The sequence below is a fragment of the Sciurus vulgaris genome, assembly GCF_902686455.1.
Source record: "Sciurus vulgaris genome assembly, chromosome: 5".
Lineage (NCBI taxonomy): Eukaryota > Metazoa > Chordata > Mammalia > Rodentia > Sciuridae > Sciurus > Sciurus vulgaris.
The window spans coordinates 145,984,948-146,008,728 of NC_136465.1; the positions used below are offsets into that span (position 1 = coordinate 145,984,948).

The 23,781-nt window shown below is 32.8% G+C and overlaps 1 protein-coding gene across 2 annotated transcripts in view; it reads right to left on the reverse strand.

The window, feature by feature from the left end:
• SLC6A15 (solute carrier family 6 member 15) overlaps positions 1-23,781 on the reverse strand; it is a 53,595-nt gene that overhangs the window by 15,908 nt on the left and 13,906 nt on the right. The window contains exons 1-5 of one of the 2 annotated variants that reach the window (XM_079141188.1): positions 13,759-14,239; positions 12,913-13,380; positions 8,432-8,589; positions 7,959-8,085; positions 6,776-6,957 (exon numbers count right to left, since the gene is read on the reverse strand). In XM_079141188.1, coding sequence (XP_078997314.1) covers positions 6,776-6,957; positions 7,959-8,085; positions 8,432-8,589; positions 12,913-13,201 — 756 coding nt within the window. In that variant the 5' untranslated portion in view covers positions 13,202-13,380; positions 13,759-14,239. Of the gene's footprint in view, positions 1-6,775; positions 6,958-7,958; positions 8,086-8,431; positions 8,590-12,912; positions 13,381-13,758; positions 14,240-23,781 lie in introns of those variants that run through there. The other variant, XM_079141187.1, reaches the window with a different exon arrangement.

Sequence of the window (23,781 nt, forward strand, 5' to 3'; positions counted from 1 at the left end):
TTATAATTCTATAAATTTTACAAAGTAGAGAATGTTCTCTATACTGTCTCCTATACAAACTGAACAATTAACCATGTAAAATTTTAACCTTTTGTTTCAGCAATTTTGTTGTTAAACAATTCAGCAGTTACCACTACAAAGGAATAGTCCTAGCCAGACATTCTCTGCCACCTTGAAATCTCCATAGGCCTAATAGGTCTCACGTTTCAGATCCAGAAGCAAACTTCTCAATTCCCTAAAAGCTCTTCCTACCCATATTCTTTCAGAAAATGGCCTGCCATCCATTCAGTTGCTGAAGCAAACCATCTAGAAGTAGTCCTGGACTATTCGTAATAGTTTCTCAACTGTTTTCCAGTCTACCCTTGGGCTATGTCATTCACTGATTTTCACACTCTGGCAATTTCTAACACCATTGGAATAAAAGGCTAATTGCTCCCTCCGGCCAGCAAGCTGTGCACTAGAATGTCTGCTGTCCATCACTCTCCCCTGCTGAGCTTTGGCCCTTCAGACCTTTGCTGTTTTGTGGGTGTACAAAGCTTGCACCTTTCCCTCATCTTCACCTAATTTGATCCTCTTTCTTACTTAAATCTCATCTTCATCATCTCCCATAAGTCTTCCCTGACCACCCAAAATAAGGCCATATGTTTTTCTATTCTGCATTTTCCATGTGTCTTCCTCTCTGCCACAGGAAAGGTAATGATATTACCTCGTTTGGTTTGGTTATTTTATGACAACACTTATCACTGCTGAAATTATTTATGTGTCCTATTATTTCCAGTCTCCTTTACTGGAATACTGGATTATAAGTTCTGTGAGGGCAAGGGTCTTTTCTATTCATTGCTGTATGTCAAACAGCTGACACACCATAGCTTTATGATATGTATCTGTGAAAGGAAGGAATGTGGGGCAGGAGGCAGGAAGAATGGAGAAAAAAATTCCATCACGCAGCATGGCTCAGGGCAGAAAAGAGACTTATGCCAATAATTACTACAAATTACATATAAGAAAAATCATGACAATAATTTTGCATTTCCTCTATAGTTTTACCCACTTAATCATTATATTTAAACATGTGAAAGACCCTAAGACAACAGTTATGTATAAAATCTCAGCATATTAAGAATCAAAATAATAAAAATAATTATTTTACTTTAATTGGTTGTAACAAAATATAATTTCCCAATCATTTCAAGTTGGTTTAATTCTTTGATTATATTTCTTCACTTAAACTTGTGGCTTTTTTTTTTTTTTCATTTTCCCTGCTTACTTTTAGCATCTTTTAGATTTATCATTTGTCTTGATCTCACTTGAATTAAATCTATGCCCTTTATGATTCTTCTTCACAGCGTTTGAAGATAAAAGCATGAATTGTCTTTTGTATGATACCTTAACTTTTTTTTGGACAAAACTCCTACCTGCTGACTCATTAGTGACTTAAATGAATTCCAGTAACCCCACTTACTTTAAAAGTGGAAATGAAAATTATATACTAAAATAGTCTGAATAGGTGAATTATTTTTCTAATAAAAATATATATTTTAAACCAGGTGCAGTAGTGCACACCTGTAATCTGATTGGTTCAGGAGGCTGAGGCAGGAGGATCTCAAGTTCAAAGCCAGTCTCAGCAGAAGTGAGACACTAAGCAACTCAGTGATGCCCTGTCTCTAAATAAAATACAAAATAGGGCTGGGGATGTGGCTCAGTGGTTGAGTGCCACTGAGTTCAATCCCTGGTACCCTCCCCCCCCCCAAAAAAAACAAAACTTTTCAAATTTTTAAATTTTATATTTCTATTTTATTTTTTATTCTTAATTATTTTATATTCATATTTTTCTTCTTTATTTTTAGTAAAATTTCAAAATAGTCACTAAGGGAAGAAAAGCTTCCTCTTGTACTTACATTTTCCAAAGCTAAATAATTATAACAAATCCTCAATATGCCCCCCTCCCCAATGCTTATAACCAACTGATCACCAAGTACAATTGATTCTACCACAGAAATCACACAGCTCTCTTTCAGTCCTCAGTTACACTCCACTTTAATTCTGAAAGTAGTTTCCTGATTATCGTGCCTCTGTATTCTGTCAGCTCCCCTCTGTATCCAAAGAAATCCACATCCACACTACTTCTAAAGATCTGACAGTGTCAGTGACCTACTAAAAATCCTCAAATGTTCCACAGTTTTTGTTAAATCATAGCCCATCATTTTACCAATGTTCACAAATACCTCAATACCTGCAAGCAACTTACATCTCATGCTTTATCTCCCACCAACTGCAAAAAAATGTAGGTAAAAGTCACACAGGAGGACTCAGTAATCTGGGCTTTGAGAATGCTGTTTTCTCTACCCATAGTGTTCTCTCTGAATTTTCTGGAGACCTCTTTAACCATCAAACCCTAGCCCCAAAGTTACCTCCTCTTTGAACTCTTCCCCCCAATTCAGGTTATCTTCAAAGGTTCCCTTGATTCCATAAAGAATTTTCTCTATCACTGCACTTATGATGTTGTAGTTATCTGTCCCTACAATAAATTGTGGGTTTCGTGAGGAAAAAGACTATGGCCTATTAATCTCTGCATATCCTTCGGTGCCTAGAATATAGTAGATAATCAAAAATATTGAACATTGAAAAAGAACTTACAGGAAGCTAAGTTTGCCTTTCTGTACACATTCCCTTAAAATTATTTACATCCTATAGTATTTCTTAATTGTATATACTAATTATATAATCAGGCTTATTTCAATTTTCATTTATTGATTCAACACACACCAGTTCTTGAAGGCACTAATCTGGATTCATTGATAAGATAACATAACTTCCTAACAAGGAACAGAAACATTTCAATCTTAAAACATGGAAAAATAGCAATCAAAAAAGTTGTACTTAGTAGCTCATATTCCAATTGTTCTGTGAGCAGAAAAAAGGGCAAAATATTCAATTATTAAGTTCCAAGATGTAAAAAGATATATCTTAATACAGTGCAGAAGCATCTGTGTTGTTTTTAAATAAAAATACTTTGCATTTAATCATATGGTTCTAATCTTACATTAAAATAGTTGTACAATCTCCTTAAAAATGGGGTTAAATTCAACCTTAGTAGCTAAATATACCACAGACATTCCTAAACATTGTATACATTGCTACCTGAAATTATTTTATTGTATACATTATTATCTAAAGTTACTTTATTATACATACTATATACATTGTTACCTAAAATAATATACATTGTTATTTTCACATTGTTAACTGAAATTATTTTGTGAATTTGTGGATTATTGCCTCTGCCACTAGAATAGAAACTCCATGAAGACAGGCATGTCATCTTCTTTGTTAAGTGTATTTTTAGTAAGTGTTCAATAAATATTTGTTAAATAAATCAATGAAAGCCTGAGTGACTCCTCCATACCAAAAGTACATAGTTTCAGAACAGGGAAATAAAACAATGTAATATGTTCCTTTGGCTAATTTTTGAGACTCCCCTCAACCCATGACAACTGAAACACTTTTCACAGCAAGTCTATTAAGAAAGATTAGTTTATCAATCAAAATAATGTACAAAAAATACTTTCATTTTACTGACCTCTTGCAAAACTAGAAAACATAATAAAGTTTAGTTTTTTGTTTTGTTTTTTTTTTTTACATTTTATCTTCCTTTTCCTTTATTATAAAAGCACCTTCAGAAAGAATCATTCTTTTTGAGGATTGCATCACCTAGTTTTAGTTCCATGAGTCATTCATTGGCTATTTGATTCTGGACAACTATTTATTCTTTCTAAGTTTGTCAACTTTGTGATAAAATGGGGATGAAAACATGCAAATCATGACTGATAGATTAAACAAGCTAATATATGCAAAGTATTTAGCACAGTTCTGGCAATAGCAAAGCAGTGGAAAACATTGTCTTAGAAGAAACCTTAGAGCTTCTCATTTCTATGCTTCCTCTTTGAGCAGGAGGCCCCTTAATAGACACTCCCATGGGGAGACAGTGTGGCCTCTGACCAATGATGCTGAGCTCTACCTCTGAGGAACTGATTTCCTTGTTACCAGGCCTCACTCCTGAAAGGCACTCTTTCTCTGAAGATTTATCACCAACCCATCACTCTTCATGATTCCCAGTATTGGATCATAGTTGTGTTCTCTGTGTCCACACGGAACAATCTTATTCTTTTGATTTGACTATAAAGAAGTGTATGATCCCAGTGCAACTATTTCTCTTCTCCATAATGAAGGTGAGAATAAGATTTCAATTAAATCCAGTATTTTAGGTGTGACCCAACTGAGGTGTGTCTACCTAATCCAAAGGATAATGACACTATCACACCCCTTTTAAATCATGCAGTTTCCAATTAGCACGTGAGTATATGTGTACATGTGTGTTCTGGTGAAGCATATCACAAACTAACTCATATTTTTAATTTTAGTTGCTAAATTCCCCATGAGAGTTTTACACATACAACATTTATACCATATTTCTCTACTCTGTACTTGTGTAGCCATTTATGTGGAGGCTTTTTTGTGGGGCGTGTAGGCAAATACAGAAATATATATATTTATTTACATGTATATTTATGTGTATATATATATATACACATATACATATAGATATATTCCTCACAACTTTTATTTTATTATATTATTGTCTTGTTCCAGACTGAGAAGTTGTAATCATTTCTCATATTACTGTTCATATTACTTACAGTTAGCTTTGCCCCATCTGGACTATTAAATTTTTTCTTCATATTTTACACAAATGCCATTGTCTCACTGAGCCTTCTTTTCAAAATAATAAGTTGTATGTACTATGTACATTGCATTATATTTCATTCGTATATTATGACATTAGGGAAATAAACAATATTGCTTGAGAAATTTCAAATGTTCTCACAAAAATGTTAAAATGTTAGGTGACAGATACATTAAATAGTTTAATTAAGTCATTCTATATTATGCTCAAAAAATCATAACACTGACTTTGCATGCCATAAATATATACAACTTTGTCAATATGTAATAATAAAAGTAAAGAAGTACTTTTTTTTTTTAAGATGAGCAGTTCTTTAATGATAAAACAAAGACTAAGAAAAAGAAAGGAACAAAACTTGGTAATAAAAGAACTTCAGAACAATCATTTTTGAAGAACCCTGGCTGGACACAATTGGTTTTCTTTCTATACATGCATTATCTTAGGAATCATTTAAATGTGGTTAGCTCTGTATTAAATTCTATTCCTTTATTTATAATCTGACTGTAATGTGACTCTGACATAGAACATACACTCAAACCAATTGTTTGTACTTCTTTAAACATTAAACACAATAACATTTGTGAAAGATCTAAAGATATTCAGATGTGTTATGCATTATATTTACTTCTTCAAGGACAAAATAGCATAAAGGTTCCAGTGTGAAGATAAATGCAAATGAACTATCATTTATACGTTAAAAAGTCATAATTATTTTTAATTGAAAGTAACAAGAAGCAAAGATAAATTAGACAGACTTCAGACCCTGAAAAGTTCAATATCTGGTGGTAGCAAACATCAGAGTGATGGGTATTTCAGCATTGCAATTACTGAATGTGGGCTCTGGATTTAGACAGATTTATGTTTGATTTAAAATACTAGCACATCTTGCCATTAAGTAACTTTGGGCAAGTTACTTAATTTCTCAAACCTCTTTTATTTTCTGTAAAATAGGCTTGAAAATTAGCAATTACTTCTGAGAATTACTTTTATAATCATAAAATATATCAAATAGCTATCCCAGTGCCCATAGCAAAATGCACATATACTAAATATTGACTTCTTTTATTGTTCTTGTACAAATTGTTGTCTTTACCAACATATTATTATTGTTATTATTATCATTATTACTAAATACTACTACTATTGCTACTATTCCTACTTCTGCTAATAAATGATGGTGAGTTAGCCTGAAAAAAAAAAAATATAAGATTAGAAAGAAAAATAACAGAGATGGACTTTTAGGGGACAGAAAGAAGGGCATACAATAAATTCGTGTTATGGACCACCAAAGAGATATAGAGATCTTTAAAGCAATAGTATTAATACTGAAAAAAAAAAAAAAAAACATTGCATTCCGAAAGCAAAACATTTAATACCAATTACATTCTTAACACATCCTTTCAAATAGCAACAACAAATCAAGACATCTACAATTCACTGAAGGTATTTTCAACCATGGCTTCTTCAGATTTTCAATTTGCCCTGGTAGACACGTTCTTAAGTCTTTTATATTACTCTAAATTCCTTGTTGGATTATCAAAACTGCCTAACTGATGTTTAGAACTTTAAGACACATTCCATCCTACACTATTTTAAAAATCTTTACGCAACTATTTCTTAGAATTCCTACAGCAGAGAAATGCATAATATAAAACAAAGAGAATAAACACATTCTTTATTATACTACTTTCCCCAGTTTCCAAGACTGAAACTAAATGGTAATGAGAAAATTGAAACATTAGGGCCAACTGAATAAATAACAATGACAACAATAAAAGGTCTTTTAAATATGGACGAAAATTTTAAAGATTTTGTTGAAATAAGGAAAGGTAATATGTGACATTAAATTTCACTCTAAAACACTGATATCTTTATTTATGTCCTTTCCTTAATTTGAACATATTCTCAAAAGTATCACTTTCCACCAGTCTTTACCCAGAATAAAATGCTATACAGATTTGTGACAACTTGGGGTGTTGAGATACCAGGAATGGTGCTTAGTGGAATCAGGAGTGACTCTAACATACTAACTTTTCCAGAAGACTGGATGCCTTTGATCATAGCCAAGCAAACCATGACCCAGGCAGCCAGCAAGCAGACAGTCATCTTCCAGTTTAAGCCCCCACTTTCAGAAATGGAACTGGAAATATTCAGGGCTTCTCTGTACCAGTAATAGGTGGTAGCAGAACTTTTTTCACATTCTGGCTCTATCACTGTAGAAAGAAAAGTAACACAAAATCATTTCAGATTATAAAGAGAAATGAGTCCATTATTTTTTTCAGTAAGCCTACAAATCCATTCTTAACATTTTCTAGAAATACTACCATTGTATACCAGCATTTAAATGCAGATGAAGAACAGTGCAAAAAAATTGAAAAGCCAAAAGACATCTATCCTCCTTGATATTTCTTATTACAAAGTTCTGAAGTGAGAATATGTGAGATTCTTATCAAAGTAATTAAAACAAATTAGGTCTATTGCACCTACCACCCCCAAATGATCTGGTTGATATCCTGGCATAGTACTGTCACATACCCTAGCTGCTAGCCACATGCACCTTTTGCAATGACATGTGCTTTATGTGTAAAGTTCAAGTTGAATTTCAGACTTAGCATGTGAAATTTTTTAATTATTATGTTAATAATGCTTATTAATTATGTGTTAAAAGCATAATATTTAGAAAAATTGGATTAAATAAAATATTTCACGTATTTCTTTTCACATTTCTTAAATGTGGCTAGTAGAAAATTTTTAACAACATACATGAGTTCTATTTTACAGGAAATTGTTCTTTATATTCTTGTATTTTTTAAATGATGGGAAACCTACAAAACAATAGGACGAAAGATGTAAAGACAATTACTTTAGCTCACATTCATCTTTCTGCCACTTTTTTGTAAGGTTTAATAAAGATGTGAGGCATCAATTATGGTATACAACAAAAAAGACTGTCAAACTTTATAACTGAAGGCTTACAACATTTAACCCTAATGTCACAGGCTAAGTAAAATAAGTTGGAAAGAACTAGTAAAACTAGATAATGCCAAAAGTCTCTCTAAGTGTGACAATCCAGAAAAGGAAGGAAATCTGTCGTGATGATAATTTTGAAAGATCTTTCCACATTATTTCAAAAAGCAAAATAAAATTTTGAAAGTGTGTGCTTTTAACAATCTTAGAATCTTTAAATACAAACACTACATGGCATTTGTCTTACAAGTGTGTGAAGCATTTTTCACCAAAGGACACTGATCCCAAGGTAGAGGTTGCTGAAAAGACTGAGAAAAGTAAAACAAAGTCCAGCCAATGATGACGTTGTAGTAGAGAGCCACAAAATAGCACACCTGCAACATAAAATAATACAATTACATTAAACCTCTCATGGCTCTTCCTTTAAAAAGAGATGAAATGCATAAAACTCCATTTAACATTAAAAAAATCCTCCTCATTTTCTTTTTTATTTGAAACACATTACCTTTTCTCAAAAATCAATGACACTTGATAGGCCTTAATGAGACTGAGCTACATTAATATTTATAATTTGTCTTGTCTGTTTATACTCCAGTAGAGTTCTTAAAACCTGCTTAAAGAGTTGTGTAGAAACACTCTCTGAGGATTCATTGAGATATGAATTATATCATTCCATACTCTGCAAATATTAAATAGAGCATATAACATAAGAACACTTACTACACAACTTGCAAATCCAATTCCACCCAGTTTGGGGCTTATGTAGTTCCACACGCCAATGCTGCCTCGTCGAATTCTTTGACCCACAGAAAGTTCCAGGAAAAAAAGGGGAATACCTATTACCAGAAGCAGTATAAAGTATGGTAAAAGATATGCACCTAGAGAGACAAGAACAAATAAAATAGATTATATTTTCAATAGTCGCAGTAGAGAATATATTAATTCTGATTGTCTCAGGAAAGATAATATTTGAGTTTAAGTTACAATTATAGATGTTGAAGAAAATTTAATTTTATTACTTTAAACTTTCAAGAATTTAAAACTGAACTTGACTTACAAAAACTTTTTTGATAAAATAATTATGATAAAAGGATATTAACATTTTTAGTTTCATTTTATTGCTAAAGTAAAACAGCTTCTTTATTTTCCAATTAAATAACTGATTCTTTAAAATCAATTGAATTCATTTACAATCACCTGGAAAAGGTGGAAGAAATCACATGTAAAGAGAAGGGAGATGTAGAACCAAGGAAGAAAACTAGGAGGAGGGAGGAGGGGAGGGAAAAGGGAGGTACTGAGGAAAAAAGTTGATCAAATTACAGTGTGTTTATGTACAAATCTGTAACAAGGAATTCCACTATTGCATATAATTACAATGTACTAATTTTTTTTAAATGGGATAATCAAAAAGTAATTGCTTTCTTTGGGGGCGGGGGCGGTGTACCAGGGATTGAACTCAGGGACACTTGACCACTGAGCCACATCCCCAGCCCTACTTTGTATTTTTTATTTAGAGACAGGTCCTCACTGAGCTGCTTAGTGCCTCTCTGTTGCTGAGGCTGTCTTTGAACTCGCAATACTCCTGCCTCAGTCTCCTGAGCGGCTGGGATTGCAGGTGTGCATCACTGCGCCCAGAAAAAAAAAAAAAAAAAAAAAAAGAATCGTTTTCTGGAGTAGGTTTTACAAATTCCTAGGAAGCTTCATACAATGTTTATGAAGTCATTTATTAATGGCTATATAAATTGATTTAAATCATGATTTCCAAACCTGTCAAACTGGAGTGAATGAGATTTTATGGTATTAAAAGTGACTTGTTTTCCAAATAGTCATACTGTAGAATAATAAATGACTACCTCAGCTGAAACTTTTTTTAAAAAGACAAGATGACTTCTACCAGAGTCAAATGTCATTTTTCTCATGTACATTATATATAAAAGCACACTTAACAAAACAATTTTCCCTCAAATCTGTAAGAAGAGATGCACAAGTAACTGAAGGACTGAAACACTGAAACATTTAATGTCTGTTATAAAAAGGTATGTGCCATTATCCTTGTAATAAAGCTTCCAATCCTAAAGAGAAACCTATTTTCCATTTAAATTCCAAGTGAAAACATATGACTAGTGATTTTTAAATGTGCTGAATAGTTTGTCAATATTAACATTAGATCCAATTAATTAAAGAAGTTAATCATGAAACCTGTACTCATTTACACATGAGAAAAACTTGTGCAAATTATCAATAAAAGACCTTTAAATTGGACTTCTTACATTCAAATTCTTATCTAAAGTTTGGTCCAACTAGACTCTGTTAAGTGTATCAGGCCTTTAATTGATGGTACTAATTCCCATTTTTATGAGGCCATTTATTATATCTTCCATATTTTAAAAAGTGTGTTTAATGTTATTGAATAGATTTTGGAAGGTATTCAGATTGTTCTGGCAGTTTTTCAGCTGAAGAAGTAAATAGTTATAGATTTTTTTTCAAATTACTTATCTCAGTATCTATATATCTCTTTAGTAATGACTTTATATAATAATTCCCCCAAAAGAGTGGTTGATACATAATTTCCACCACCCTATGAATTAATCTCAATCTTTCAGGCTTTAATTGACTCAACGAATGGTGATGTAATTTAAAGTATGATGCCTGAGCTTACAAAACAAAATTACCTAAATTCTAATTCTAAAATGATGAGTAATTTTCAGGGGCTCCTGACTAGAACATGTTTCCCAAAGGATTGAAAATGAATTTCAACACCAGATCAAATCTAAAGATGGTGAATGGGTTTATGTACATGTGAATCGTTAAGGAAAGAGAGAGAATTAAGACTGAACTCACTTGGAATCTTTTCCTGTTATGTGTACAAGATATGCTACTGTATATACAGCCCTTTCTTTTAACTCAAATTATTCTAACTTTAGTCCTCATGTTTAAAAGTCATAGCTAAAATATACTATTTACTATTAAAGAATTCACTATTTTCGAGGCACGTTTCTAAGCATATAACATAGTTTTTATTCCTTACAAGAATCCAGTGAGCAAATACAAGTATTAACCCTATTTAACTCAGGTGGTAACTTATGAAAGGTCACATGGTGCAAAACATGGAAAACAACCAAAGTGACTTCAAAAATGACCTACTTATCTTCTATACCATAGCATTTACTAAGCTTAATCACTGTGGTTTAAGCATGATATCTTCAGATAAATCAGCATTATTGGATCTATTATTTTTTTCTGATTGTTCATAAAGTGTCTCAAATGATTAATGAATAAGATTTTTGTAGCCTCAGGCTGTTGGGATAAGTGAAAAAAACCTCAGTACTATACTACACAGTGAATATAACCTTTGGTCCTCTAATGCCATCTTGAATGATAAAACCCGTTGTTTTACGATACATGCAATACTGCTCTTTGGTCTTTGTGTTTGGAAGACAGAAAACAATACTACAAAATATAAAGGTATTTTGACTTTTTTACATAAGGAAATAAGATAGAAGATCCATGTTTGCTAACAACAAAATAATAAATATGAAAAATTTTAGAGTTCCCTACCAAGACAGATTTTTGTCCTAAATGGAATGTGCAACCTGAATTTTCAGTCAAGACAGCTTTCTTCCTTAGAATGGCCAGTAACTCTCCAAAGAAAAAGATCTCAAAATCAGAATTCACCTTCTGCCAGTCCTGGCAAATGGAATGAATTTTGAGAAACAAAAACTCAAGATAGTATAATTTAAGTCACATGAGAAGAGGGTCACTCTCAATGATTGACAGGTAATGCATCATGATTTTATTATTAATTTTTACCTATAGAAGATTTGTCAAATAGGCTACTTTTCGCAAACCTCTGTTTTGTGCCTGGATGAATTAACTATCTTAAACGTATTTAGTTACCATAAAACTTTAGCTTTTTATCTCTAACTAAGGGAAAAAATTCACATACAAATGTTTATTTTATTTAATTTGATGCAGCATTTGTATATTTAGATTTAAACTTCATTAAAAAGAAAACCACACTTTTGTCTAGTCTACAAAATTATCATGGACTTGAATCAAATAGCAATTCTATTCTTTGTGTGGTGATGTGCATAACTTATGGAATATTTAATTTTTAGTCAAACTTATTTTAATAGCTTTCATGTACATAGATAATAAAATTTCAACCCAAATGTTAATTTAACATTCAGCTTGATATTGATAAGCTGCAGAATTAATATCATACATCAACAATTTATTCCTTTGTTTAGATATTTTTCCTAGATTTTGAAGACAATTTCTACTAAGGAAGTCTTGATGATTATATGCACAAAACAAATAGCTGGGCATGGTGGTGCACACCTATAATCCCAGGGGCTGGGGAGGCTGAGACAGGAGGATTACAAGTTCATAACCAGCCTCAGCAACTGTGAGGCACTAAGCAACTCAGTGAGACCCTGTCTCTAAAATACAAAATAGGGCTGGGGATATGGCTCAGTGGTCAAATACCCTGAGATCAATCCCAGATACACCTACCAAAAAATAGGAGGATTATCAATGATGGTACAGTTATGTTTGCTTAAAATTAAGATTGCTCATGTATTAAAATTTTTATCAAAGGTAAACATTGTTTCAAAAACTATAGAACTGTAAATCAAAGATTTAAAATCTTTAAGGATGAAGATGACTGGCATTATATTATCTGGTTACATTCCTTCTATTGGCTCTAAAAGTCCTGGTCAGCATTTAAAGACCATATTCTTTCTAAATTACATGTCAGTTTTGCTTTATGAAGAGTGTGGCAAATTAAAATTCAGAGTTAATGAATCCATAGGGAGAAACTTCTGTCTTCCTTTACCAATGTTGTCTTATGTCAGAACCTTCAGGTTCTTCTTCAAAGGGAATAACTGACAGGCACAATGGATGTAACATTTGCTAGAAAAGTTCCAGTCAGAAATCCAGAGATGTTTATAGCATTCACAGAAAGAATTTGAGAATGTGTTACCCTTAAGCATTCCCTGAGTATTTGTAGCAAGCCAATCTGCTCCTATGGAAACCTAATCTGAAAACAGAGCTGGGCTCACTTCCCATAAATGAGTCTCCCTAGCTTTGCAATGGAATTCTTAGTTTCAAAAATAATGAGACTAACAATGGAAGATATTTGAAATAACCAAATACAATTTACAACTCCAGTACTTTAACACTTAAGACAAAGAACTTACCACCCCCATTCTTCTGACAGAGGTATGGGAATCGCCACACATTCCCCAAACCTACAGAAAATCCAACTTGGGCCAGGATGTACTGGAGCTTACTATTCCAAGCTGGTCTTTCATCTTCAACTTCAGATCCTTCTTCAACTTCTAAATCTTTCTCCTCTTGGACATCAACAATTAGTTCACTCTTCTTAAAAGCATCATCTGCAGAGTCTTCATTGGAAAGAAGGTCTTTGACAGACTCAATAACCTCATCGTCTAATTCTCTTTTTACCACCTTGCTATTCTTAGGCATTGGAAAGTACTGGAAGTATTATTTTTAAAAACTCCCTTATGGCAAATGTGTTAATTCTCTTTCTTAAAAATGTTACTTGATATGAAGTAAAGACTGAGGAGAATATCAAATAAATCCTTGATTCAATGTGATAAAGTCTTATGGATCCTGGATCTGTATGTTCAATATTCTGTAGATACCTGCAAAATTGCAAGTTGAAAATTGATCATATTTAAGGATGCAAATGTTACAAATACTGAATCACCACACCTTCTTGTTCATACTTACAATGGAAACTCTTTCTACAGAGTATAAAAATATGATTACCCTGGCCTCTCAGAGCTTAATATTTCTAAAAGTGTAAAACTTATAAAACCATATGAGTTTCATACACATTTTTTTACCTAACTTCCTCCTTGCAAAAATCTTTGATCTCAGATATGCCCAAGTAAATAATGTATATTGTTCATTAAAAATTAAAACATTGCAATTTTTTAAAAATTCTTCTTTTTTCCTCCCTAACTAAAGTAAATCTTTTCTTGCACATCTCTTATTTTGTTCCTGATACAATTACATACACAACTGCAAGTCAATCCCATAAATTTGTCTTCCACATCTTTTCTTCTGCTCAGGTATTCCTCATCCTCATCCATTCACTTGTTTGATATTATAATGGGAACTTATGCGACACAATCATTAAGGAAACACAGAGTGTTGGCTTTTAAGGAGCTTATATCTAACAGATAAAACAACTATTAAATAGTTATATTACATGGCAGAATTTAAATAACCTGATATCTTCACATCAGAAGAGATCAGAAATGATGGATAAAAGGTATATTACGATTGGTCATGAATGGAGTGAAATCATACCAAACATAAGAACTAGGATAAATAGAAGCAGGAAGTGGGAAAATTCCTGATATATGTATGAACATCTTTCTAAACTCAAGTAAAACATTTATCATTTTGGAATTTTTACCTTTTCTATTTCTATGTTACATTTCACAACCTTTTATATACTCAGACATGGGCTGAGTAAGTGTGGAGACCACATCTACAGACCAACAGAAATGTCTGTTTTAAAAAGTAACTAAATGGATGAGTGTTTTTCTTCAAAATTGGATGGGAAAGCTTTAGAACGAATGATCCTACAATTCTGGCGTTCGTTGCTGGGAAAACATTTTGGAATTTCTTGACAGGATTACTATTAGACATATATTAATCACAGTAGTGCAGTTACTGCAATTCAGTAACTCAGGAGGCAGGAGAAATCACAAGTTCAAGGACAGACTCAGCAACTTAGTCATACCCTGTCTCAAAACAGAAAATTTAAAAAGGCTTGGGATATAACTCAGTAGGAGAGTACTCCTGAGTTCAATCCCCAGCACTGGGGGAAAAAAAGAGAGAGAAAGAGAGAGAGAGAGAGGTACATTGAAAGTCAAAAAACAAATGTCACACCCCCTCTATAATCTTAATGAGCAAAACATAGTGCTGGGTAATCCAATAGGGGAAAAAAAATAACTTGACCATGTTAACTAATGTGTTGGTTTAGGTTTGGATAATGTTTAGTCACATCCATAATTGAAATATATACCCTAAAAGCAAACACTCATGTAGGATGTGGTGAAGGTTAAGATGAAGCTCTAGGAAAGTCTGAAGGGAAGCACCTCTGGAAGTGAACAACTTCTCACAGTGCCTATTTTAAAGATTTAAATGAGGTTTGATACGTAAACAGTTCATGAAGTTTGAGATTTATCTGCTTGATTTGCATTATTTACCCTAGGGCTCAGTAATATCATCGGCATAAATGAATAAATACCACCACTGAGAAACTGAAATAAGCTAAGTTTCCAAATATTTTTTGCTGGAAGAGCATAACCTGATACATAAGAAAGTGTGTTTTGTAAAACATGAACTATCCACATTAAAATTCTTTATTTAGTGAATTATCTAAAGATAAAAGTTGTTGGCATAGTAACAAAGGATACCTTGATAGGAGCATTGATTTCAGTCTTGACCTTCCTGAAGTTGAATCCTAGATCTATTGGTTATTAAATTTGTAACTTCTGATAGTTCTACCTCTCTTAACCTTAGTTTCTTTAGTAAATACTGGTCTATTTTTCTCCCATGACAATAGAAGGGTTAAAAATAAATGTATACAGATTTGAAGATACTATTATAGTAAAAAAAAACACCCACCATTTTATGGAGAAAAACTTCACAAGATATTGTTCAACATGGGACTCCCCCAAATCAATTATCCAGAAATTACTGCATATTTTTCTATGCATTCCTGTTCTTGCAGAAAAAGTAAATTAATAAATACAATTTAAAAACCAAGATGAAAAGCAACACCTTTTGACTCTATTCCTTATTGTTTAGATAGCAAATGAATAACCATTAATGTACATGAGATATCCCCTGGCAAATTTTACATTTAAAAATTCTGGTCAAAATACATAGACATATATTTTCAACTTAAAAACATGGTATCTATGTAAATAAAATTTAAATACAACCTTATAAATACTTTAAATGCACATAAATATATACACTCATATTTTATAATGCAACAACCTTAAGCAAACTCAAGTAACTGCACAGCTCTGCCCAGGCGGCATCATTCTGATAGAATTAACTGAGGGACAAGCCTACACCCACTGACTTCATCTGCACCTAGGAGCTGCATTAGCTGTCCTCATCATTATCTGATAAGGGCCTCCTGTCTACAGCAGCACAAAAGAGCAGGAACCAGTAAAATATCACCTATGGACCAAATACAGCCTATTGTCTGTATTTTGTAAATAAAATTTTATTGGAACATATCCATTCCCATACAAATTGCCTATGACTAATTTTGTAATATGACAGTAGAGTGATTCCATGGACTACAAAACCGAAAATATGTACCAATTCTCTTATCAAAAATGTTTGCCAGCCTCTCTTCTAGAAAATAAATCTGAATTGAAGATGTGGAGTTTCCCAGTTCACTGCATCTACCTTCCATTGGTAGGGTAATATTTTATCAAATATTCTGACAATATAGAATGTTTCTGATTCAAAGATGAATAATTACAAAGAATGAAAAAGGTTTTCATATAAATGGAGTTAAAAGGGTGGTATTTGACAGAAAAAGAAACATAAGCATCAGATGAATGTAGAATATAAATATAAATCAGGAAATGAGGGCTCCAGGGTTACAAAGAGATCACTTATTTAAAAAGATTAACTGGAAAGAAAAAGTTAGTGGATGAATACAGGTATGAAATGGGAGAACTCATCATAGGAATTATAGTCACATTAGAAACAATATAAACTAGAATACATACTACTAAGACTGTATTTGGAGACATAGAAGACTGGTCTAGAGTAACTACACACACTATAAAAACAAAAGTTAAGAGAAACAAATAATTGAAATAATGTACACAAAACATTAATGGAAACTGAAGTCAGATAAATGTGATCCACAAAATTTATAATTGGTCTATCCAAACAAGAGGATAGAACTAATGAAACATAAAATACTATAATAGAAATTTTGATTACAGATGCGTACATTCAAATCACAGTAACAGTATAAAAGAGTAAAAACAGAAATTTTGAAAATAAAGAATTCCTAGGTATTTCAAGCAGAAGTACAAAGCGAAACTAAAAAGACTTCTCAGAATATTCAACACCTGTAAAAATCAAAGGGAAATAAGTAATCCCCAGTTTTTATTTTTACCCAATTAGTTTGTATTCTAATTATAAAAATCCCGGGGCAAATATTCCATCTGTTAAAGAATGGATGAGTCCTAGGAAAGTTGTGGGGGAAGGGGCTACATGATCATGAATTTCATCCAGACGGTAAACAAAGACCTCAGTTACAAAAAGCCCACGTTAAAGAATAAAAGGGAACATTAAACAAGAAAATAACTTTTTGTCTGTAAAAATTATAAAGAAGAAAAATTTAAGTTGAAATTTTAAAGTAACAACAAAATCAAGAATTAAAATGGGAAGAATGGAAATAAATGAAAATGTCCTTATACTCCATGCAGAGAATAAAACTAAGAATGACACTACTCACAGTCTAAAAAAAGGATAACAACCTCTACCTCTTCACATTTTCAATAATCTTCCTTACCTACCTACAGTGGGATCTTGTAGGAATTAATGTCTCCATATGAAGAGATGTACTAGTGCCCAACAGATTGGGACAGATTGTCCAAAGTCATTCTTAGCTCTATGATTTATGGTTTTTTGGCCAGATGACTTAATAAATGAAGAAAGTCATTTATAAAGTAAGCATAATTATATGTTTTCCTAATAAAATGCTTGGATAAACACTACCATATGCAGAGGATGCAATATATACATATATATTACTAAATATATTATATATTATATAGATCCTTTTATTACTATATTATCACTCTTACAGGTTATATTATACTATAACTTGTTTGTTGTGTATTAGTCTACTCAATATAATGTTAAGTGCAAAACCAACGATACATGTTTCAGTTTTTCTTTTACTTTCTTTTTTTTGTGTGTGTGTGAGCTTATCTATAGCTGTGTATATGTACTTAGTCATCTCAAAATCTAGTGGACTAAAATAAAACAATTTTACTTGCTTAGGATTTGTTGGTTCAGCAATATGAGTGACACTTAGATGATCAGATGTTCTACTTATCTTGACTCATCTGTCAAGTCCATTGAGGGTGGATGGTCGGAAGATCTAGCTCTCATTCTCGTGATAGTTAGGCTATTAGGCAGAGCACTTTGATCCTGGTGGATGCAGCCTCTCCAAAATGCTAGCTCCAACTTCTTTATACTGTAAGCTCAGATTTTCAGCTGCAGCCAAAAGAAGGTAAGCCCAATGGGAAAGTGCTATTAAAGTTTCTGTGTCCCTTTTCTAACGTTTCACTGCCAAAGCAAGTCTCATAACTAAATCCAGATTGATTCAAGAGTACAGAAATAACTGAGCCATATCCCCAGACCCTTAAAATATTTTATTAGAGACAGGGTCTCGTTGAGCTGCTAAGTGCCTCGCTAAATTGCTGAGACTGGCTTTAAACTCACAATCTTCCTGCCTCAGCCTCCTGAGCCATGACATTACAGGAGTGCACCACCAAGCCTGGCTATATCCCACTTCTTGATGGAAGGAGCAACGAAGTCATATTGCAAAGGGTATGAAAACAGGGAGGATTAAAAATATTGTCGCTATCTCTGAAAAACATCTCCTACATTTATGAAATTAGACTCCCCTCCCTAAAGTTGGAATCTCAAGGTGACAAAGAAATCACAAATGTTGGCATCTTGTCAGTTCCATCAAAGGCATGATGCCCAGGCTGTAACTACCACTGTAGTCATGGATCCTGGTGCCTACTCTCCAGAACTACTTTCATTCTTGCCCTTTTCCATCTTATTTCCAAGCACCCTATTGTGTCTTTGAGCCCCTGAAGCAGCCAAAATTCTTTTTCTTTTGTCTTTTAGCCAGCATTAGTTTCTATAGCTTTTAAAGAACCCTAAATAAAACACCAACTATAAATATAAAACTATTGTTTTTTCTATTCATCTGTGTATATGACTATAAACACATAAAATATCAGGACTTTATTTAAATTTGAATTTATATTTACAGTTTTCTTTTTCCCATTTTGTATTGCTTTATCTTCACTTTTAACCTTTGAAGCACTTACAACTAGACCCAAAGCTTTTTAAATCACAAATTGCTAACTCAGCAGTTGTCAAAACCAACCATTTCATGTTATGTCTTCTCCTTTTGAAGTTTATTTTACCTATTTTAGGTTCTTGCCTTTCCACACAAATGTTGAACTCAGTTTTTCAATTTCTTCTTAAACAAACAAACAAACAAACTCCACCTTAAATGAGATTCTATCAATTCTATGGATCCATTTGGGAAACAATGACATTTAAAGAGTTGAGTTTTCCAATCTATGAACTTGGTATATCTTTTTATGTATGTATTCTTTAATTTCTCTCAAAAATGATTTAAACATTTCAACGTTACCAGTCCTGAACATCATCTGTTAAATTTATCCCTAATTAGTCTACACTTTTGGATATGATTATAATTGCTTTCTTGATTCAAGTTGCTAGTATGAGGAATCAAACAGATTTTTAAAATACAATCTTTCTGTCTTGAAATAATGACCAAGTTTCGTCTTTAATTTTTTAAGTTCACAAAGACTATCCAATTACACAACTACACCCTCAATGAGTGAAGACAATTAACTTCTACTTTTCTTTCTTCTTTTAAATTTGTCCTTTCTAGATATACATGACAGTAGAGTGTACTTTGACATATTATTAATACATTACCTTATTCTTTTCTAATTAGTCACCTATGGCTTCTTTCTCTGTCTTATTTAGTAGCTGGAAAATCCACTAAAATGTTACACAGAAGTGCTAAGAGCTACCTCCTCACCCCTGCCCCAGTATCCTTGGGAAAGTACTCAATATTTAACATAAGTACAACTTTAGTTACAAAGGTTTATTTTATTATTATTTTTTTAATATATAGATGCCCTTTATCAGTTTAGTTAGGTTACTTTTCATCCTTAGTTCAGTGAGGTTTTTTTTTTTTTTAATGAACATGTTGAATTTTGCACGATAATTTTGTCTTTAATAATTCTGAAACTTCTAAATCTGTAACTATACAAGATTACATTGATTGGTTTTATATCTTAAACCAATCTCTCATTTCCTTGATCAGGATGTTATACCCTTTTAATATACCACTAGAATAAATCTGTGAATATTTTGTTGTGGATTGATTTCAAATACATTCATGGGAATGTGGTCTGTTGTTTTATTCTTGGATTTTGCTTTTCTCGTTTTGGTGGCCCCAGGAAAAGAGTTTTTTGTATATTTTCTGAGACAATATGAGGAGGTTTACTTTTATTTCATCTTTAAATGTTTGGCAGCACTCACCAATAAAGCCATCTGGGCCTGGAATTTTTGTTATGGAATATGTTTAATTAAAAATTCAATTTCTTTCATTGACATAAAGCCACTTAGATTTTCTTTTTCTTGCTGTTAGTTTTAGTAAGTCATCTTTTCTGAGGAACTTGCCCATTTCATTAAAACTCTCACATTTATTGGCATAAAGTGATTCCTGATATTCCACAGCTACTTTTTAAAACACCTGTACTCATATCCCACTCTTTATTCTTGACATTGGTAATAGGCCTTTTCTCTTCTTTTATCTCAACCAATCATGCCAGTATTTTCACCAGAAAATTATCTAAATATTTGGACAATTCTTGTCCCATCTTTCTAGGCATTTTTAGCTCCCAAACTATTGTTATTACCTCTTTGAAGTTATGTTATATTAAATTTTAATTCACATTTTAATTGAAAATATGAAAAGACCTGAAATAGCAGGCAGGTTCTTACATCTTAGACAGAAGGATGACTCCTAGAGACTTGTCTGCACTGGCTAAAGTTTGGCATTTACCACAAGCTTAATGTTCTATAAGAAAGAATTAGAGCACCGAGAAATTATCTCCCTGACATTGACAAGTTCAAATTTTACTTGAGGAAATTTTCCTTAAACACAAATCAATCTGAACATAGAATTTGAAGTTCACTATGGACACAATGAATAAATTTTCCTAATTCTAATAAATAAGATAGGTTGCCTGAATAAAATCAAAATGTTGAATCATATTACAGGAAAAATTGGAACAAAATGCTGATTATTTTGTGATTAAGGAATAATTGCACAAGGAGAGTAACAAGAGACATGATAAAATACTGAAATAATGATTGTTATGGTTTGGATGCGAGGTGTGCCCCAAAAGCTCACATGTGAGATAATGTAAAAAGGTTCAGAGGAGAAATGATTGGGTTGTGAGAGTCTTAACCCAATCAGGGAATTAATTCTATGATAGGGATTAATTGAACTTGTAGGTATGACTAGAGGAGGTGGGCGTTGGGGTGTGGGTGGCTTTGGGTACTTATTTGTATTGTAAGTGGAGACTCTCTCTGTCTTCTGATCTACATGTGAGCTGGTTTCTTCTACCACACTCTTTCACCACGATGTTCTCCCTCACTTGGAGCCTGAGGAATGGAGCCTGCTATGGATTGAGACCTCTGAAACCTCTAGCCCCTATATAAACTATTCCTCCTCTATAATTGTGCTGGTCAGGTCTTTTAGTCACAGCAGTGAAAAAGTTGACTAAAACAAAGATCTCAACAAATGAGGCAAAATATTTTCTAAATATGGAATTCAGTCTAAAAATTTATTTTATAAATTATATACTCCTGTACATAAGCAAAAAGATAACACTAAGTAAAAAGATTTTTAAAAATCTCATATCCAATCAAAAGGGAGGGAACCTTTTTTTTACAAATGACAATACGAAAAGACACAATTATACTTTATAAAATATATGCTTTTGCCACAAAGTTGGACTACAATACACTTAACAAAATGACTAAGCTGTTTTCTTAAACATTAATAACACCAAGTGTTGGTGAGGATGTGAAGAAACTGGATGAATCATACATGACTGATGGGAATGCCAAGTGGCATAGCCATTCTAAAAAACAGACTCGACTTCTTGTAGTGACCATCAACTGTACTCTTAAGCATTTACCCCAAAGAACAGAAACTTAAGAAGTTTGTACACAAATGTTCATAATAGTCAAAACTGGAAACTACCTATATGTGCTTCCATGGGTGAAGACTTGAAACCACCTGTGCTACATCCACACCATAAAGTACCAGTCAGCATTAAAAAGGAGAGAACTCTCATCACTTGCAAGAATTTAGATGAACCTCAAGGAAATAATACCAACCAAGTTAAAAAAAAATTAAGAAGCTAATTTCAAAAGAATGCATATTTCTTAATTTTACTTATACAACATTTGTGAAATAACAATTACAAAGATGAACAATGATTAGTGGTTGCAAAGAGTTAGGGCAGGTGGTGTGCTATAAATAGGAAGCGGGAGGGAATATTTCAGGATGGTACAACTTAATGGTAAGCGTGACATGAAGTATTATATTTGAAAAATTACACAGGCTTCATACAAAAACATATACAAAATAAAAATTGCTATATCATTAGAAAAATTTTATGGATTATACCAATGTCAATATGCTGGTTATGATACTGTACCTTGTTTGACACAGATGTTAAGGCAGGGGAGTTTGGTAAAGGGTGCTAAAGACTTCCCTTTTCACCTTCTTGTGAATTTGTTTAAAATTAATTATAATCATTAAGTAATTTCCATAAATTAAAGTTTATATTTTTGTTGACTCCTATGAACCAAAGGCAGATTTTAAATCTTAACTAAAATCTTAAATATTTTTAAAATAGACAAAAAATCTTTTAAATACATAAAAGGTTTATTAACTTGAAAACACCTCAGACATAGGCACTGCATTCATTTCCTAAGTTTGCTGTAACAAATTCCTTTAAACGTAGATGCTTAAAACAACAGACATGTCTACTTTCAGAGCTCTGGAGACCACAGAGCCAAAATAGGTTTCAATGCCCTAAATTTAAATTATCAGCAGGTCTGTATTTCCTCTGAAGGTTGCAGGGGACAGTCTGAGCCTTGCCTCTTCGACCTTCTGGTGAATGATGGCATGCCTTGATCTATGGCCATGTCACCCCACTATGTCTTCTTTGTCACCTGACCTATACTTGCCTAGGTATATCTAAATCTAATCTCTCTCTGCCTCTTTCTCATGCACACTTATGTATGTTGAACCCATTAGGTATCCCAGGATAATCTCTTAAATCTCAAGATTATGTCTGCAAAGCACATTTGTTCCAATCAGGTAACAGAGTTGTCAAGGATAGGAAGTAGACATGTCTTTAGAGGTCATTCATAAGCTTACCATAAGCATAAACTATTATTTGTATTTATTTACATATTCATATTAGCTTGTCCTATAAAATATGAGTTTGAAAGCTCTTAACATATTTTGTTATCTTCATCAAATATCAAGTTTGACCTTTGGCAGTTACTTTCTGTAGTAGGTTATCTGCAAAAACAAACACTAACAGATCCTCCCAACTCTGTATATGTCTACTGTTCCTCCAATCAAGGTATGAAGTCTATTTGCTATTCTTTTAAATTGAGGCTAGCTCTGAATTTGGCCAGCAGAATGCAGGAGAAATGACACTATGAAAGTTCCAATAGCTGAACAAGCCTTTAATTTCTTCTTTCTGTCTTTTGGATGCCAGACACCATGGGAAAAAGTACATCATCATTGCTAGAAACCCCACATGGAAGGGAAAAAAGAGAGAGAGAGAGAGAGAGAGAGAGAGAGAGATGCTCTCAACCATGCACCAAATTATTCTAGCATCTAAGCTGAAGCCCCAGGCACAATAACAAGACATTCTATCCCCAGCCAAACTGCCAGTTAATACCAACTAAAACAAATGAACCACACAACTGAGCCCAGCCAAGCCACAGAATAAAAATAAATAATGTCATTCTTCTTGTTTTCAGCTACTATGTTTTAGAATGGTTTATTGTATATTAATAGATAACTGAGACATATGCTTATGAAACAGATAAATATTCACTAGACACAACTAAAAGTCTAAATACTTCATTAAATGTAAAAT